This window comes from Camelus bactrianus, chromosome 13 (genome assembly GCF_048773025.1).
Source record: "Camelus bactrianus isolate YW-2024 breed Bactrian camel chromosome 13, ASM4877302v1, whole genome shotgun sequence".
Lineage (NCBI taxonomy): Eukaryota > Metazoa > Chordata > Mammalia > Artiodactyla > Camelidae > Camelus > Camelus bactrianus.
Window position 1 is genome coordinate 65,188,128 of NC_133551.1, and position 20,137 is coordinate 65,208,264.

The 20,137-nt window shown below is 33.5% G+C and overlaps 1 protein-coding gene across 9 annotated transcripts in view; it reads left to right on the forward strand.

The window, feature by feature from the left end:
- Positions 1-20,137, forward strand: part of EIF4G3 (eukaryotic translation initiation factor 4 gamma 3) — a 327,940-nt gene that overhangs the window by 84,477 nt on the left and 223,326 nt on the right. For all 9 annotated transcript variants that reach the window (XM_074377251.1, XM_074377254.1, XM_074377252.1 and 6 more), the window contains exon 2: positions 1,082-1,157. In XM_074377251.1, coding sequence (XP_074233352.1) covers positions 1,082-1,157 — 76 coding nt within the window. The remainder of the gene's footprint in view (positions 1-1,081; positions 1,158-20,137) is intronic.

Below are 20,137 nucleotides of genomic sequence, written 5' to 3' on the forward strand. Positions count from 1 at the left end.
TCTAGAGACTGTACAGTGTTAGTAATTTTTAATGACTAAAGCAAAGGGCTTTTTGTTTTGTTTTATTTCCCTCCTCCCACCTGAGTATACTGTTGCTACTTGGATATAAAGAATCTTACTTCCAATGATTCTTTTCAGACCTCTGCAACTTGTGGTCAGTCATTCATATAAAATTATTTGCAGCTGTCACTTTATCTGCCAAACCATTTCATTGAATTAGAAGGGAACATGGTGTGAGAAGTATTAAATATTTGTTAGGTTGAAGGAAGGATTGTGTCTCATTTTGGGTTTATTACATTTATAGTCTCTCTTTTAAAATACATCTAGATTATACAAATAATTTGTATTTGTTGCAGAAAAGTCACATGATACAGTTATGTAATCCTGTCATTCAGAGATAATTGCTATTAATCTTTTGGTGCCAGACTTTCGGTTGTCATTCTTAAGAGGTAAAATATTACCTTATTGGGTAGAAGAATTTACATTTTTCAGTGTTGAAGCTGAATAAAATGATAGTCTTTTGTCTTTTAAAGAGTGTTCTGACATGTTGAAGTATTTTAAACTAAATTATGGTGGAGAGCCTCTTTTTAAAAATGGGGAGTTGGGGGGTGGATATGGGGAAAAGTAGCAGCTGAAATAGAAAAACAAGGAAATAATTGTATTCACCATTCCTGTGTAGTTAGCAGAACAGACTGGGCCTTTGTCAGCGATTTCCACATTGATGAATTAGTCTTATCTTCCTGAATATCCTGCTTATGCTTCCTTAGTCTTTTGCTCTAGAAAGTAAAGGTGGTAGATTCTCATCATGGGCCTAAAGTTAGGAGGCTTGTTGTATAATTTTATTTGTTTTCAGTTTCCATGGAGTCTTTATCATGGGAATCACTTTTGGAGAGATTGATCTAATCACATTAGGAAATTTGAAATACTTTGTTTTCCAGTTTCTGTGGAGTAGTAGCTGTGTAATCCCACTAATAGGGTGACAGACCTTGGGTTATTGACAATAAATATAATGGTCGTAATTTTCTCTTACTGCTAATGCAGTCCATTTTTGCGTTCTCTTATCCTTAACTCGCTGTGCTAGAATTCCTAGAGGACCTGTGCAGCAGCCTCTGGAGGATCGAATCTTCACTCCTACTGTCTCGGCAGTGTACAGCACGGTGAGTACCTCAAGGTTGTTTGTCAGATTGTGTGTGTGTGTTCTTTGCGCATGAGCTGTTGATACTATAGCAATGTTTGTTAGACTGCCACGTGATAGGTTTTTGGCAAAAAGTTCAGTAAAATCTCAAATAGAATTAGATGTATATGATATAATAAAGTGAATAGATCTTTCCCCCCATCATCTTAATTTAAGAAGTAGAGATGAAACAAACATTCTGTTAAGATAGATTGACTCATACACCTGTGGTCTTTTCCCTCCCTTTTCCTCCTTCCATAAATACTGTGATTCTTTTAGGACACTGAGTTTTAAATTGGGGGGGGGGGTATTTTTTCTTAAATTTTAACAAGTATTGCTTTTTTTAACTTCAGTTTTTTTTTATTTTGCTTTTTTCCATTTCTGATTATATATGAAAGATGCAGAAAATTTGGAAAAGAGAACAGCGGTTTTAATGGGAAGAGATTTAAATTTTTATGTTAAATGATTCAAATTCATAAATGAAGGGAAATTTAAAAGTTAGAGGATGAAAATAATAAAATCAGAAGTAATTTTCAGGGATCTTAGAATGAGCTTAAGGGAATTTAGGGGAGAATTGGGGAGTTAGACATATCGTTTTAATGTTTCGTTTCATCATGCCATTTATTCCTAGGAATATAGACAGGGTGCTTTAAAGCAACAGTGTAGTGAGGGAGATGAGTAAAAAATTGTAATCTACAATGATATGATAAAGCAATAATTCTTATCCTTTTGGGTTATTAATTGTAGAATCTGAAAATAGTCACAATGCTTTCTCCTCAGAAAAGAGCATAACCTCAAAAAAGAGCAAAACATCCTAACCCAGTGTTTACATATAATTTCGGAACTTCACAGATGTCCATCAGGCCATTCATAAGGCCCTTATTAAGAGTCTTTGATTAACAATATGAACATGCTATTATATGGGAAAGGAAGAAGTCACTTTGTTGAAGAAGTGACACTAAGCTGGAAGGTATAGGACTTTTCTAGGCAGCAAAGGGAAGAAAAGGCTGCCTAGGAAGTGAAGAGCTAGGGGCATAGTTAATGGAATGGTCAGTAATCAGTCAAATATGGCATGTGTATTAAGTTTTGTAGCAGAAGTAGAGATGAGATAGGTGAGTTTGGAGGTTTTAAGGTTGACCTAAAGAGAGAGAACTTAATCATGCAGGTAATGGGTAAGGTGATTATTTTTCCTGGTTTGCTCAAAGCAAGTCTCAGTTTACATGTATTGTAGATCAACTAAACACCTGTTAATTACTTTTTGAGCCCCCTTTAACTCTTAAAATGGGTCCAGTTTGGATGATAAACTGTCTGGCACCCAACTAATTGGGAACCTTCAATTTACATTAAAAAATAAGCTTTGATTTTTTTCTGGCACAAACTTTTTCTACGACAGAGTTGTTTGTTTAAAGCACTGAGTTTACAGGCAGCAAAATTTTGTCAGGCATAACTCTTAAGATACAATTTTTCCTAATTATGAAAGTATACCTTCAACATTAAATTATTATATTCAAAATTAGGATAGGAAAAAGAAGAAAATGCTGGTTTATTCTTATTTGTTATTTTATATTATGATGTTAGCTTTTCGTACGCTATTTGAAACATTTCTTTAATAAATGGTTGTATGTTGTTTTGTTACAAGAATTTTAACATTCACTCAACATTTGACAGATCATTTCTTAAGCTTTTAGTGTGTGTCAGATACTGTTCTACGTCTTGAGAATATTGTGAGCAAACTAAACCTGTAGTTCTAATGGAGCTTGCTTTTTTTGCAAGATAGAAGATAGTAAAAAATATATATGTGTGTGTGTGTGTGTGTGTGTGTGTGTGTTTTGTTTTTTGTTTTTTTTTTGCAGTATACTGTTGGGTAGTAATAAATGCCTTGATGAAAGTGGGGTGTAAGGTAAAGGGATAGGGAATGACTGGACATCCTACTTTAGCTAGAGCTCCCAGGGAAGTTCTGTCTGAAAAAGTGGCATTTAAATAGACACTTAAGAAGTAAGAGAGTGAGCTCTGCAGATTTTAGGGAAAAAGCATTTCTGGTAGAAGAAACAGCAGTACAAAGACACAGAGATAGCATCTGGAGCGTCAGATTATGTAGGGCACTGTAGATCATGGAAAAGAATTTGGATTTTAATCTAGATGTGATGGAAAGCCATTGGAAACTTAGGAGCAGTAGATCTGAATTTAAAGGAGAATAAAAAGGTTACTATAGCTACTCTATAGAGGGTAGACTGATGAGGGCAATTGGTTGCGGTTGTGAAGTGGAAGCAAGATCAGGTAAGAGGCTACTGTAGTAATACAGGCAGAAGATAATGGTGGCTTGCTCTAAGTTTGTAGCAGTGAAAGACATGAGTAGTGGGTTTGGTATATGTTTTGCAAGGAGAGTCAGTAGGATATGATTATAGCTTGGATGTGGGGGAAAGAAGGGGAAAGGAAGATATCATGGATTGTGGCTTGAGCAACTGAGTGGATGAACATGGGACTATTTATAGAAATGAACACTGGGTAAGGAACAGGGTCTTTGTTGAGAAAAAATAATATGTGAACATTTTTGTGAAGAGTTAAAAGCATTAGGTTGTTTCTAGTTTTTCCTGTTATGAATAACTTATTTGAATTTAAAACCTTTTCTGTATTTTGGATTATCTTTGTAGAATAACTTTAGAAATGTAATTACTGAGCTAAAATGTAGGCTTATTAATATTCCTCATAAATAGGGACATGATGTGACTTTGTAAATTTAGTACTTTGGAGAGATCATCAAAATCCTGTGATACAGTGCCTGCTGCACAGTTTATATGAAATGTTTTGCATTTTAAGGTTTTGAATTTATTTTTTGAGTTGGGTCAAATTTGACTTTTACTGTTAAAAGCTACTGCCATATGTGTCATTCTTCAGTTAATTAAAAAGTGGGTGTGTCAGTTACATGTAGTGCCTATTGTGGAAGGCACTACAAGGGAGTTTTAGACAATAAGTTACCTTAAAATATAAGTCTGTGCTTTTTGATCAGTTTTTTCCATTCTTAGTAATTTAAGTCTCTGCCTCATTTTTACAATATTGTTGTGTACATTACGTGAATGAGTAGGAGGGTAGTTGACCGAGTGCTTAGTCCCCACTTTTCTCAGTCCCAGGGTTCTGTATTGGTCATTATTCCTCTAGTGTCTGGGTCCATTAGCATCATTTCTGTGTCATAAAGTAAAGGCTAATCTTCAGTTCACCACCTCTTGGCTCAGCATACGGTGCCCATATGTCACTGTGAGTTGGTTAAATTCCTTGAAAGGCAGAAGGACACCTGGACAGTCTTAAAAAGTTATACAAAGGTTTCACTTTTTAATGTCTAAATGGTGACTGTATGCCCTCATGTCAGCCATTTTAGATAAGTTCTCTGCTGATAAAGAAGTATCAAAAGTAGCTCTCAATTTTCATAATGCCTTCATATTATGTTTTAGCCTGCTTATTATTTATTATAGTCTGGTTTATTTAAGTTTTCACTTAGAACATTTATCAGAGATGAGAGGAATGCTTTTGTTATTATTCCTCATTAGCCATAATTACGTTAGAGTGATCATATGAGAAAGAAATAAAGCCAATATTTTTTAAACTCTAGTAAGAGCAGTATATATTACATGGTAGAGAGGAGATGACAAACTAAAGAGGCACGAGCTAATTTGAAGTATATTCATTAGTAACTGTCTTACAGGCATGCTTCTTAACAACAAATTATGAAATTATACCGTGTTGTATATTTTTATTTATGTAGTGTGCCCTCCATATCTGAAGGTTCTGCATCCTCAGATTTAATCAACCATGTATTGGAAATATTTGGGAAAAAAAATTCCAGAAAGTTCCAAAGAGCAAAACTTGAATTTGCCTTGCTCTGGCAACTGTCTACATATCATTTACATTGTATTTACGATTATTTATGTATCATTTACATTGTGTTAAGTATTAGAATAATCCAGAGATGATTTAAAATATTAGAGGAGGACGTCTATGTATTATATGCAAATCCTAAGCCATTGGATATAAGGGATTTGAGCATCCTCATATTTTGGTATCCGTGGGGCATCTATGAACCAATCCCTCTCAGATACATAGGGATAGCTGTATATCTTATCTAGAGAAATTAGATTTTATGACTGTTAAGTCAATATTTTCCATATTAATACAGAGATAAATTTATTAAATTTTTTTCTGAAATAGTAACTGTACTATATAAGAAGCAGCAGTCTGTATTCTGGGGTACTGGAAAGGTTGCCTTATTAATAGCTGCTTATGAAAAGTTTCTGTAAATTATTTAATTTGAATAAGTTACTCCTTAGTTTCATTTCATTTCACAGTCCTTTTCAGCCAGTTTGTAACTTACAAAGTTTTAGTTTTGTCTTCCTGTAGCTGTGTCATGTAATTAGAAAATCATGCTTTTATGTTTTTTTTCCAAGTCACTGTAAGTGTTGAGTAGGCCAACATGTCAGTGGAGACCCCTGCACAGAGACAGAATTAACATGGGTTGATGAACACTCCTTTAGCATTGGTGTCCAGCCAGATATAAATCCACTTAATTGACCTATAATCCAGCACAGAATAACAATCCGTTTTTTTTCCCTCAGTGGTAAAACACCAGTTGAATTGACAATTTGTTTATTTATACTTAAAAAAATAGCTTTATGGAGGTATGCTTGACATACAGTATATGTAGTGCTTATGATTTAAATATATGTAAAGGGGTACTATTTAAAGTGTATAATTTGTTAAGTTTTAACGTGTCTATACCAATAAAAATCTCTACCACCATCGAGAAAATGTACATACGCATCACTCCCAAAAGTTTCCTCATGCCTCTTTGTCATGTCAGCTTTCCTTTCTACTACCTTCCCTCATTATTGGTCTGCTTTCTGTCATGGATTCATTTGTATTTTCTAGATTTTGTTTTTTGTTTTTGTTTTGTTTTGTTTTGTTTTTTCACTCAGTTTAATTAATTTGTGATTATCTGTGTTTCTGTGTTTATCAGTAGTTTATTCCTGGGGGAAAAATTAAACTTTAGACTTAATATTTAGGGTTATCATAATCAGATAGTCCATAAATAATTTTTTCTCCTAGCAATAGAGTTTGGTTTTTGTTAAACATAATGTGAATCGTAATGATTATACAATTTTATAGGGTTTTTTATTAATATAACATTGTATTGTAAATGATTCCTGTGCTGTTACGTGGCATTTCTAAACAGTATGTTAACAGCTTAAGTAGTGTGTCAATGAGGTGAACCATAGTTCACATAATAAATTTACAAACTAGTGTTTGCTTTAAAGATTCCCTCTTCTTAATTTTCTAATAACTTTGTGATATGACTTTGTGGTATATAGATACATATGTATATATTTTTCCCTATTTAAATAGGATTGTTTCCTTTGGCCCACATTCCCCAAAAAAGCATTCCTTGGTTAAAATACATGTACTTTACAGATACTTCATATTCTTCACATATTATAAAGTTGTGGCTCTTTACATTGCTATAAGCAGTATGGGAGTCTGTCCATTTCATTTTATCTTGATAGTTTCAGGTCTTGCCATTTTTCTAATTTGATAGGGCAAAAATGCTGCTTGACAATTCACAGAAGAGGAAAATAGGTTAAGTGTGGGAGAAGGCTTATTTATATTGATAAAATAATGACATCATCTTTTGTTGATAAAATTAGCAAAAATTTAATTATATACCCATTTCTCACTTGTAAGAACATAATGTTTAGGAATTTTTTAGGACTTTTTTCTTAGCTTTTTAAACTTTTTTCCCATAAAATTTTTGAATTATTTGGTACAGAAAAGGAATGAAATTTTCCTGTTGTGGGAAGAAGGTTTTAAGAAAGATTGCATTTTAAAAATAATTACTGTCACTTTTCTCCAATAGCATTGCTTAATTATATTTGACTACAGTTAGAAATCCGTATTTTTATATTTGGAATTTAAATAAAAGATGAAAATCACATTCATATGTATATGTGTATATATATTTTTTTATTTTTATTTTATTGAGTTATAGTCAGTTGACAATTTTGTGTCAATTTCCAGTGTAGAGTACAATTTTTCAGTCATACATATATTCATTGTCACATTCTTTTTCACCGTCAGCTACCACAAGATCTTGTATATATTTCCCTGTGCTATACAGTATAATCTTGTCTATCTATTCTGTTTATACCTGTCAGTATCTACAAATTTCGAACTCCCGGTCTGTCCCCTCCCCCCCACCCCCTGGCAACCACAAGTTTGTATTCTATGTCTATGAGTCATTTTCTGTTTTATATTTAAGTTCATTTGTCATCTTTTTCTTTTTTTTTTTTTAGATTCCACATATGAGTGATATATGGTATTTTTCTTTCTCTTTCTGGCTTACTTCACTTAGAATGACATTCTCCAGGGACATCCGTGTCACTGCAAATGGCATTATGTTGTTGTTTTTTACGGCTCAGTAGTGTTCCTTTGTGTAAATATACCACAACTTCTTTATCCAGTCATCTGGTGATGGACATTTAGGCTTTTTCCATGTCTTGGCTATTGTAAATAATGCTGCTTTGGACATTAGGGTGCAGGTGTCTTTTTGAAGTAGGGTTCCTTCTGGATATAAGCCCAGGATTGGGATTCCTGGGTTATATGGTAAGTCTATTCCTGGTCTTTTAGGAATCTCCATACTGTATTCTACAATGGCTGCACCAAACTGCATTCCCACCAGCAGTGTAGGAGGGTTCCCTTTTCTCCACAGCCTCTCCAGCATTTATCATTTGTAGACTTTTGAATGATGGCCATTCTGACTGGTGTGAGGTGATACCTCATTGTAGTTTTGATTTGCATTTCTCTGATAATTAGTGATATTGAACATTTTTTCATGTGCCCATTGATCATTCATATATATTAAAACTGTATAAAATACACATAACATAAAATTTACCATATTAATAATTTCTGAGCATACAGTTAAGTCATTTTAAATACATTCACATTGTTGTGCAAACACTGTTACCATTTATCCCCAGAACTCTTCATCTTAAAAAACTGTACCTGTTAAATGACAACTTCTCAGTCTCCCCTCTCCTCAGACCTTGGCAAACACCACTCTAGTTTTTTCTATTTTGCCTACCTTAAGTACCTTGTATAAGTGGAATTATACAGTATCTGTCTTTTTTTGTGATTGGGTTATTTCACTTAGAATGAAATCCTCAGTGTTCATCCAGTTTGTCACGTGTCAGAATTTTCTTTTCTAAGGCTGAATAATACTCCATTACATGTATATAGCACATTTTGCTGATCATTCCTCTGTCAATAGACACTTGGGTTGCTTCTTCATTATAGTTACTGTGAAGAATGCTGCCATGAACATGGGTGTACAACTGCCTCTTTGAAACCCAGCTTTCAGTTCTTCTGGGTATATACTTTTTGTTTTTTTGTTGTTGAGTTTTAGTTGTTTTCTGTATATTCCGATATGAATCCTGTATCATATATATGAGTTGCAGGTATTTTTCCCATTCTGTGGGTTGCTTTTTTATTCTGTTGATAATGTCTTTTGATGCACAAAATTTTTTTCATTTCCAGGAGGTACAAATTGTCTGTTTTATCCTTTGTTAGTGGTGCCATTGGTGTCATATGAAATAAATCGTTGCCTTGCCTAATCCAATGTCATGAAGATTTTGTCCTATATTTTCTTCTGAGGGTTTATTGTTTTACATCTCATATTTAGGTCCTTGGTCCGTTTTGAGTTAATTTTTCTGTATGATATTAAGTAAGGTCCAACTTCATTCTTTTGCATGTGGACATCCAGTTTTTCCAGCATCATTTGTTGAAAAGACTGTTCTTTCCCCATGGAATGGTTTTGGCACCTTTGTTGAAAGTTGTTTGATCATATATGTGAATATTTATTTCTCAGGTCTCTGTTCTCTACTATTATCTGTCTTTATGCCAGTAGCACACTCTTTTGATTACTGAAGCTTTGTAGTATGTTTTGAAATCAGAAGGTGTGAATCCTTCAGTTTTGTTCTTGTTCAAGATTGTTTTGGCTGTCTGGGGTCCCTTGAAATTCCGTATAAATTTTTTCTTTTAAATAATTTGCAAAGATGTTTAATCAAAGGAAAACATGTAAAGGTGGGAAATAGGCAAGGTCAGAAATATACCAATACCAATGTTAATGACATTAACATGAGTCTTCTCCATTTTAGTGCTGTAACTAGTGTAGAAAACACATCATAACCAGTAATTCAAAATAATAGAAAAATGAACAGTGCTCTTAAATATAACTATAAGGAATTATAATTGGTAGGTAAAACTCTAATCTTAAATATTATAGCCATGTGATATCCATATAACTTAATTTTAATATTGCTTGGGAGCATATTCAGAAGAATAATTTTATTTCTATTTTGAGTATATAAAAATGTTATTATGTTATATTAACAAATAAGTGTTTTAAATTTATCCTATTCTACAAATCCATAAAAAAATTTAGAATGGATTTTTATATTTCTGCTAAAAAACATCATTGGGATTTTGATAGGAATTGCACTGAATCTGTAGATCACTTTTTTTTGCATTTTAAAAATTTTGATATTTTATTTTAGTTTTACTAATTCAAGTATAATCAGTTACAGTGTATCAATTTATGGTGTAAAGCACAATGTCCCAGTCATGCATATAACTGAATGAATATTTGTATGTATTCTTTTTCATTAAAAATTATTACAAGATACTAAATATAATTCTCTGTGCTATACTGAAGAGTTTGTTTTTTTTTTAATCTAATTTTTATATATAGTGGCTAACATTTGTGAATCTCAAATTCCCAGATTTATCTCTTCCCATCCCCTTTCCCCCAGTCATCATTAGATTGTTTACTATGTCTATAAGCAGTTCTCCAGTGAAGACATACAAATGCCTAGTATAGGCACATGAAAAAAATGCTCAGTATCACTAATTATCAGAGAAATACAAATCAGAACTACAATGGGGTATCACCTCACACCAGTCAGAATGGCCATCATTCAGAAGTCCAAAAACGATAAATATTGGAGAAGGTGTGGAGAGAAGGGAACCCTTCTACACTGCTATTAGGAATATAGTTTGGTGCAGCCATTATGGAAAACAGTATGGAAATTCCTAAAAAACTAAAAATAGACTTACCATGGGATCCAGCAATCCCTCTCCTGGGCATATATCCAAAGGGAATTCTAATTTGGAAAGATACATGCACTCCAGTGTTCACAGCAGTACTATATACAGTAGCTAAGACATGGAAGCAACCTAAATGTCCGTTGACAGATGACTAGCTAAAGAAGTTATATATTTATATAATGGAATATTACTCAACCATAAAAAAGAATAAAATAATGACATTTGCAGCAACATGGATGGACCTAGAGATCATCGTTCTAAGTGAAGTAAACCAGAAAGAGAAAGAGGAATACCATATGATATCACTTATATGTGGAATGTAAAAAAAGAAAAAAAGAGGACACTAATTAACTCATCTACAAAACAGAAATAGATCACTTTGGATGGTCCTGACATCTTAGCAATATGAAGTCTTCCTACCCATAAACGTGAGATGTGTTTCTGTTTACTTATGTCTTTAATTCCTTTCAGCAATGTTTTGTAGTTTTAATTGTAGAAGTCTTTTATTTCTTAAAGTTAATTCCTAAGTATTTTATTCTTTTTGATGCTATTGTATATGGAATTGGTTTTTTTTTTTTTTTTCATTTTATTTTAAGATTGTTCATTGTTTATGTATAGAAAGTCAACTGATTTTTCTGTGTTGACTTTGTATCCTGCTGTTTTGCTGAATTCATTTCTTGTTTCTAAGAGGTTTTCTGAGTGGAATCTTTAGGATTTTCTACATATGAGATTATATCACCTGCAGATAGTAATTTTACTTCATCAATTTGGAGGTCTTTTATTTTTCCTTCCTTTCTTACTTCCCCACACTTTTTTTCTTTTTGCCTAATTGCTCCGGCCAAAACTTCTATTACAGTGTTGAATAGAAGTGGTAAAAGCAGACATCCTTGCCTTGTTCCTGATCTTTGAGGAAAAGCTTTCAGTCTTTCACAGTTGAGTATAATATTTGCTGTGGATTTTTTTTATATATTGCTTTTAGTATGTTGAGCTAATTTTCCTTCCTTTGTATTCCTAGTTTGCTGAGTGTTTTTATCATGAAAAGATACTGAAGTTTGTCACATGGTTTTTCAGCATTGGTTGAAATGATGCAGAATTTTTTCTGTCATTCTGTTGATATGTGATGTATTACATTGACTGATTTTCATATTTGAACTACCTTTGCATTTCCGGAACAAGCCCCAGTTGGTCACAATGTATAATCCTTTTAGTATGCTGCTGAATTGTTTGCTAGCATTGTGTTCAAGATTTTTGCATCATTTTTCATAATATCTCTTATGAATGATCTGTGGTTTTCTTACAGTGTCTTTGTCTGGCTTTGGAAATGAAATAGAATGAATTAGGAAGTATTCCCTCCTTTTCAGTTTTTGGAAAAAGTTTGAGAATAATTGTTTGGTATTAGTTCTTTTTTTTTACATGTTTAGTAGAATTTACCAGTGAAGATATCAAGTCCAGGGCTTTTCTTTGTTGGGAGTTTTTTGATTACTGATTCAATCTCCTTACTATTATAGGTCTATCAGATTTTATTTCTCTGTGATTTAGGCTTAGTAGATACTGTGTTTCTAGGAATGTGTCCGTTTTATCCAGATTATCCAGTTTGTTGGTGTTTAGATATTTTCTTAGTTTGACCATTGATTTAATGTTTAACTCAGAATTCTCCAGTCATTTGGACTATCTAGATCAATGATTCTCAACTGGAGATGATTTTGCCCTCCAGGGGACATCTAGCACTATTTGGAGATGTTTTTGATTGTCACAGTGAGGGATGGGAAGTGGAACGTTAGTGACATTTAGTGGCTAGAGGCCAAGGATGCAGCTAAACATTCTAAAGTGCACAAGACATTTTTACAACAATTATCCAACCCAAAATGTCAGTGATGCCACTGTTCAGAAACCCTTACCTAGATTTTTCTTAAATGTTAGGCAGAATTATCAAGATTACTTATAATTTAAAAAATTCATTTGTTCAGCCATTATTTGTTGAATACTCACTATGTATCACAGTAGATTCTGGGAGAAAAACATTGATATAAAAGTAAAAAGTAATAAAAATTGTAGTAAGTGCTTTGAAGGAAATAAATAGGATATAAAGTTGATAACAGAATCATTCTTATCTGGTATGAGAGGAAAGTCTGAAAACATGGCATTTTAGGTGATATCTGAACCATGAAGAGAGAGGGTTCAGCCCTTCATGTGTGGGGAGGAAGCACTTTCCAAGTAGATGAGTTTAGTGCTCTGGAGATAGCACAGGATGGGATGCTTGAAACTGGTGCCTGCTGAGCACCATGGTAGAAGCATGCCTGTTGAGGACTTGAAATGTGGCTAGTGTGACTGATGAGCTGCATTTTAAATTTTATTTAATTTTCATTAACTTGATTTTAAGTAGTTGCTTATGGCCACCACATTGAGAAGTGTAGCTCTAGAAGGTGACAGGGTCCAGATCATGGCAGTATTTTAAGGTATTTGGATTTTGACATGCAGAATGAGTCACAGAAGGGTTTCAAATATCAGTGTCACATGATAAGATTTAAATTATAAAAATATTTTGATACTGTATTAGTGGATGAATGGGAATTTATAGTTTACATGAGGATGGAATGTATAGTGGTTAAAAGCAGCTATGTGGATCTAGAATCTGACCAAAGGGTTTCAGATCGTGGTCCTTCCTCATAGCAGCTGTGTCATCCAACAAATTACTTAACTTCTTTGTACCTCAGTTTCCTTCCTCATTAATAAAATGGAAATAATTATTGTACTCATCTCAGAAGGTCATTATGAAGGTAATATGAGACAAATCCATTTAAAACTAACAGAGCCTGGTATGTAGTCACCATTCAGATAATGTAGCGGTGGCTGCTACCACCATCACCACTCTACTTTTCCACTCTTGGAGTATGAAGAAAGGACTGACGACTCTTACCAGTCCTTTGAAACTACAACTGGAGAGGCTTGATGTGGTGTTAGATAAAATGCTTATGTGTTTCACTTTAATAATGTGGCTTTTAAAACTTTAGTATTTATCATAAATATCACATAAGGTTAACTTTTGGAATGTCTAACTTTATTAAAATAAACAAGTAAACTCTTTCCTTTAATAAATTAAGGGTACATCATAGAAAACTGAGAAAATTAGGGGAATAAAAGAATTGTATCATTACCCATGTGTAAAATACTGTTAACTTTTAAAAATATTTCCTCTTTTAGTCAGCCACTGCCTATTTTTAGACATGCTGTTTATTTTTAATAATTCTATGCTAATTTTTATGGTCAAAATAATGTAATTTATAGTCATTTTAATAGTGCTGCTCAGATACTGTAATTGTAAATTATTTTCAGCTGTTTTTATAAGTTATTTCCTTCTCTCTTTTTTTTTTTTTTTCGCTATGAATTTTTCTTTCATTATTTACAGGCAGACAGGTCCAGGATTGCGTATACATGGACAAATATAAACATACTTTATTTACCATTTTGCTAATTGGCATTCACAACCCAAGAACAAGGTTTACCTTCTTTTTCTTTTCTTTTCTTTTCTTTTCTTTTCTTTTCTTTTCTTTTCTTTTCTTTTCTTTTCTTTTCTTTTCTTTCTCTTTCTCTTTCTCTTTCTCTTTCTCTTTCTCTTTCTCTTTCTCTTTCTCTTTCTTTCTTTCTTTTCTTTCTTTCTTTTAAATTGAGGTATAGTCAGTTTACAATGTTGTGTCAATTTCTGGTGTACAGCACAATTTTTCAGTGATAAATGAATATACATATATTCATTTTCTTATTCTTTTTCACTATGAGCTACTACAAGTCCTTCTCATTGTCTTTGACTTATAGGGGAAAGTAGAATTTGAGAACTACCTCAAAACTGCTTTTCAAATGCCAGGTTTTATAGACAGTTGTAGGGGATATAGTTATTACCTTTGAAAACATCAGGGGGATGTCAGGACTATATGGAATTATGTGGATTAGTACGTTTCCTACATTAGTTCAGTCATTTATTTTGTACACTAAATCTAACTAAATTGAATTTTAAACTTAATATGAATTTCATTTTAGCTAGTATTGAAAATCAAACAGTTGTATTTAAGAACCGGTTATACTCAGGTACAATTGGTGATAGTGGTCACCAGAGTATGCCAACTGTCAAGTATAATGAAATAGAATAAATTAAATTTATTCCACAAATGATAAATACCAGCTCACTCATTTTCAGGTTCTTTGGGAATTTCTTCTGACACTTATAGTAAAGGTTCAATCTGTAATTCCTCTCTGGTTATTTGTGAATTATCATTATGCTGTCAGACATCTTTATTGAATGTGAATTTACTTTTAATATCCTAAAACTACCCTTTACCCAGTTTTTGAGCTGTTCTAATTTATGTTGACATTTCTGAAGGTTAGGAAATGATAGATGTTTTTCATTTTATGTTTGTGCATGCATGTTTGGTTTGGCTTTCAAGATAATAGTAGGTTTTCTTCATTAATAAGTTGACTTTTTAAAAATAATAGTTAAAAGGGATATAGCTATACCTGTACCATGGAGTGTAAGTGTTTAGAAGAATGAAGTAGATGTGTGTATTGATTTAGAAAGATCTCTGATGTGTTGATAAGTGAGGGGGAAAACATGTCAAATAATAATTATTATTGTATGGTTGCATTTATTTATGAATTTTTTGTATTTGTAAATGTGCAGAAAGATTTGGAAGAATTCATATCAAACTGCTAACAGTTTTACCACTAGGGAACACAGGGGCATTTGGGAGTGTCATTGGGCACTACTACTTTTCATTCTTTTTAAACAGGAAACATTTACATATTATTTTAGCAGTTAAAGACAGAAAGTAAGCTTTTAAGTCTTTTTTCTCACAATCTTTATGGTAGTGATCTGCCATGTGGATTGGTAGTAATTTTACCCTAATTCGGTCAATGGATGTAAATTTTTTTTACAATGATCTTAAAATTTTCCCTGAAAAATCTAAAGATAATACTGGATCAGCAGTAATAAAATGTGGCTTATAGTTTTCTATTGTGGTCTTTCTATTTTTTACCAAATTTTTAATATAAGAGAGTCAGCTGAGTCTTAAGCCTTGTATTACTTTGTTTTTTGGGTTTTTTTACTGCATGTATTTTAAGATTTACATATGTGTTTTGTTTCTAAGGATGTTTAGAACTTTAGCTTTTTAAACTTATGTAGTTATCAAAGGAATAAAGCCAACCACAAGGTAAGAGTTAATTCAAAAAGATACATACACCTTCTATTAGCAGCAGCATTATAATTGCAAAGATATGGAAGCATCCTAAATACACATCAATAAAGAATGATCAATAATGAATGAATAAAGAAGCTGCAGCATATATATGTAATGGAATACAACACACCCATAAGAAAGAAGGATTTGCCATTTTCAGCCTTTCATTCACTGTTTTCCTTTTCACTTCAAAAACCAGAATTTTATAACTGGCATAAACATTTCCATTGCATCAAAAACAACAAAATACCTAGAAATAAACTTAACCAAAGAGGTTGCCTATACTCTGAAAACTGTGAAACATTGATGAAGGAAATTGAAGATGATAACAAAGAAATGGAAGGATACATATCTTGTGTTCTTGGATTGGAAGAATCAACGTGATCAAAATGGCCATGTTACCCAAAGCAGTCTACAGATCCAGTGCAACCCTTGTCAAAATACGACATTTTTCACAGAACTAGAACAAACAGTTCCAACATTTATATGGAACCATAAAAGACCTCGAACTGCCAAAGCAATCTTTTGTAGGTATTTTTCCCCCTCTCTTTCTTCTTTTTGTTCTCTTTTCTTATGGTTTGATGACTAGAGAAGTTCTTTTAATATTTACTGTAAAGCTAGTTTGGTGGTAGTGAATTCTTTTAGCTTTTGTTTATCTGTGAAGCTTTTGATTTCTCCATCAAATCTTAACGAGAGCCTTGCTTGATAGAATATTCTTGGTTGCAAGTTTTTCCCTTTCATCACTTTAAATATATCATGCCACTCCCTTGTGGCCTGTAGAATTTCTTCTGAACAATCAGCTGATAATCTTTTGAGAATTCCCTTGTATGTTATCTATTGCTTTTCTTTTACTAATTTTAACATTTTCTTCTTATCCTTAATTTTGTCAATTTGATTACTATGTGCCTTGGTGTGTTCCTCTTTGGGTTTATCCTGTGTGGAACTCTCTGCATTTCCTGTACTTGGGTGACTGTTTCCTTTCCCAAGTTGGGGAACTTTTGGTTATTATCTCTCCAAAACTTTTCTCAGATTCTTTCTCTCTTTCTCCTCTTTCTGGATCCCTATAATGCAAATAATAGTGTGCTTCATGTTGTCCCAGAGTTCTCTTAAACTATCCTCATTTCTTTTCATTCTTTTTTCTTTTTTCTGTTCTGCAGTAGTGATTTCCACTAATCTGTCTTCTACCTCATTGATCTGTTCTTCTGCCTCATTTAGTTTATTCTTGGTTCCTTCTAGTGTGTTATTCATTTCAGTGATTTTATTCTTCAACTCTGGGTATTCTTTATATTTTCCAATTCTTTGCTAAAAACTTTGCTCTGTGCATCTATACTCTTGATTTCTCCGAACATCTTTGCCATCATCATTCTAAACTCTTTCTCAGATAAACTGCCTATCTCCTCATCACTTATTTCTTCTGAGATTTTATCTTCTGTTTTGGCCTGGGAGATAATCCTCTGCTGCCTCATATTGTCTCTTTTTCTATTTATATGTTTAGGTAGGTTAGGTACGTTTCTCAGCCTTGGAGAGGTGACCCTCTGTAGGAGATGTGCTATGTGTCCCAGCAGTATACTCCTCTCTTGTCACCCAAGGGCCAGGATCCAACTGGCCCCAGTGTAGAGTCTGGCCTCTTTGTGGATTGCTTCCACAGGTCTTAGGACTATTGTTTTCTTATTTCTGGTTTCTGCCCCCTGGTGAATGAGGCTGGACTAGAGGCTTCTGCACGTTTCCTGGTAGGAGGAGCCACTGCCTGCCCACTGCTGGGTGTAGCTTGGTCCTGGACCTCTGGTGGATAGGGCCCTGTATATAGGTGTTTGTGACTCAGGAAGTCTGCTGATGGGTGGGGCTGTGTGCCCATCCAGTATGTTGTTTGACCTCTGGCTTCCCTACAGGCTGTTGGGTGGGGCTAGGTCTTGGTGATAATGATCCAATCAAGATGTTAGTCTCCAGGAAAGCTCATGTAGATGGACACTCCTGGAATGTCCACCACCAGCTTTTATGTCTCCTGAATGAGCTGCAGCTATTCCCTACCTCGCCAGGAGAACTTTCAAAACCAGCAGGCAAGTCTGGCCCAGTTTCCTATTAAATCAGTGTCTCTGCCCTTCAACCTGGCACAGGTGAGAGTCATGCATGTGAGATTAATATTGTGTAAATTTAAGATGTACATGCTGATTTGGTACTTTTGTGTTGCAATATGATCATCCCGTCATATTAGCTAACCTCCATCATGTCACATGATTACATTTCTTTTTTGTAGAGGGAACATTTAAGATCTACTCTGTTAGCGAGTTTCAAGTATATAATACAGTATTGTTCACTCTGATAACAATGCTGTGCATTAGATTTCCAGAATTTATTATCTTTTTACTGCAAGTTTGTATCCTTTTACCAATATCTCCCCAATTCCCTAATCCTTTAGCCCCTGGTAACCACCATTTCATTTTCATTTGTACTGTTCAGATTTTTTAGATTCCACATATAAGTAATATTATATAGTATTTGTCTTTTTCTGTTAGATTTATTTCTCATAATGCCCTCAGGGTTCATCCATATTGTTGAAAATAGGAGGATTTTCTTTTTTTTAGTGACTGAACAATATTCCAGGGTATATGTTTATACACATACATAAAACATCTTCTTTATCCATTCATCTGTTGATGGACTTTTAGGTTGTTTTCATATCTTGGCTATTGTGAATAATGCTGTAAAGATGGGAATACAGATATCTTTTTGATATCTTGTTTTATTTCCTTTGGATTTATACCCAGAAATGGGATTGCTGGATTATATAGTTGGCTGATTCTACAAAAATATGTAAGATACCAAAGATTGAGTACATTTCATCATTTCCTGTTCTTCCTGGGCTCACCTTTTACTAACATTTTCAGGTTTTACTTTTATAAAAAATTCATTCTTACCCATCATGACAGTATCTTCCTTTCTTTAGACAAGTCTCATGATCAACATTATCAAATATTTATGAAATCTAGGTGCTGCTACAAGTGTATTATTTGTCTTTGTTAAAAATGTCTGTTAAGTAGACCTAGTCTATTTTCTATATTACTTTTCTTTCTAAATAAAAGTTTATCTGTTGTAAAAATACAAGACATTTAACACAGAAGTTAGATTTCTGTGGCATCGTAAATACAGCTGAAAAAGCCTCTGGCCTCTTGGAGCTTGCTATCAGGGCTTAAACAGTGGAGATACAGCAGAGTTATTAAGGATATTGAGACAAATTTAATTCATTAAGTGTTTATTGAATGATATCTGTGTGCAGATTTTTGTGTCAGATAGTATGGGATAACAGTGGTAGATAATATCCTATCTTTAAGAGTTTTCATTTTATCAGGTTAGATGGTAACACGTATTTTAAAGTACATATTAGAAAATGAGAACACATTAATTACTATATAAATTGGAACAAGTATATGTAAATAAATAAGATTTATTGGTATGGTTATCAAGGATTCTCATTAGGTAGAAGTACTTGGATGAGTGGAGCATGGTTGTAACTGTTCAATGGAGAAAGAAGATAACTTAATAAACTCTAAGAAGCCATATAATGCAGATGGGGAGAATGTTGGGACTGTATGTTAGTTGAAGTGGGGGTAGGTGAACATATTCCAGTTAAAATCCTTGGAGGTGGATGATCACAATATTGCTCCATAGTGTAATGAGTTATGACACCCACTCTCCATGCAGTCAAAAATGCATGTATGACCTAGGGATGTAAAAAATTCAGCATATGTGGTCAGAGGAGTTCATCGTGAGGAAACTGACAGGATACTTCATAGAACATCTCCTTCATTATCATCACTAACACTGAGCACTTACTACTATGCACCAGGTGCAATTCTAAGCTCTTCACTGATATTAATGCATTTAATTCTTGTAACAAAGGCATGGAGTAAGTATAATTATATCTCCTTTATTAGTTAGGGTAACAGACACAGGTGTGAAGTATCTTGCCTAAGGTCATCCAACTAGTAAGTGTAGAGGCTGGATTTGAACTCAGATGGATGTCTAACATTTATTGAGTGATACTGTGTCCCAGGCACTGTACTAAGCTCTCCATGCAGTGCATTATTTAATCCTTATGACAACCTTCATTTACAAATAGGGAAATGAGACTCAGAGAAGTTATGTAATTTGAGTACAGTACTGCAGTTTTAGGAGAGTTCAGGGATCCTTTGAACCTAGGCAAAGAGCCCTCATTGATAAGATTCCTTGCTCTAGTCTAGACCACGTTCAGCCTTGCAGAGGCACTATGTTGTATGCTTTATGATTCTGAGTATATGTGTATGTATATACATATATGTGTATATTTTACTTTATACATTGTATGTTAAACTGATAGATACCTTATGAAGATTTTGCTTTTCCATCTTGAGGTAACGTTTTTTTTTAAACATTGGTATATGTGGAGCTCATTTATATCCTGGTTATTAAAAATTCTGTATCTGTTTTTCTGCCTATCTTGGTGTCTGCTGAGTAATGACATTTATGAAAGTTAGGATTCCTTGTTGTTTATTTAATGTGGATTTGCTCGTTAAATGTTAAATCACATACCTAATTAAAATATTATTTAATATAT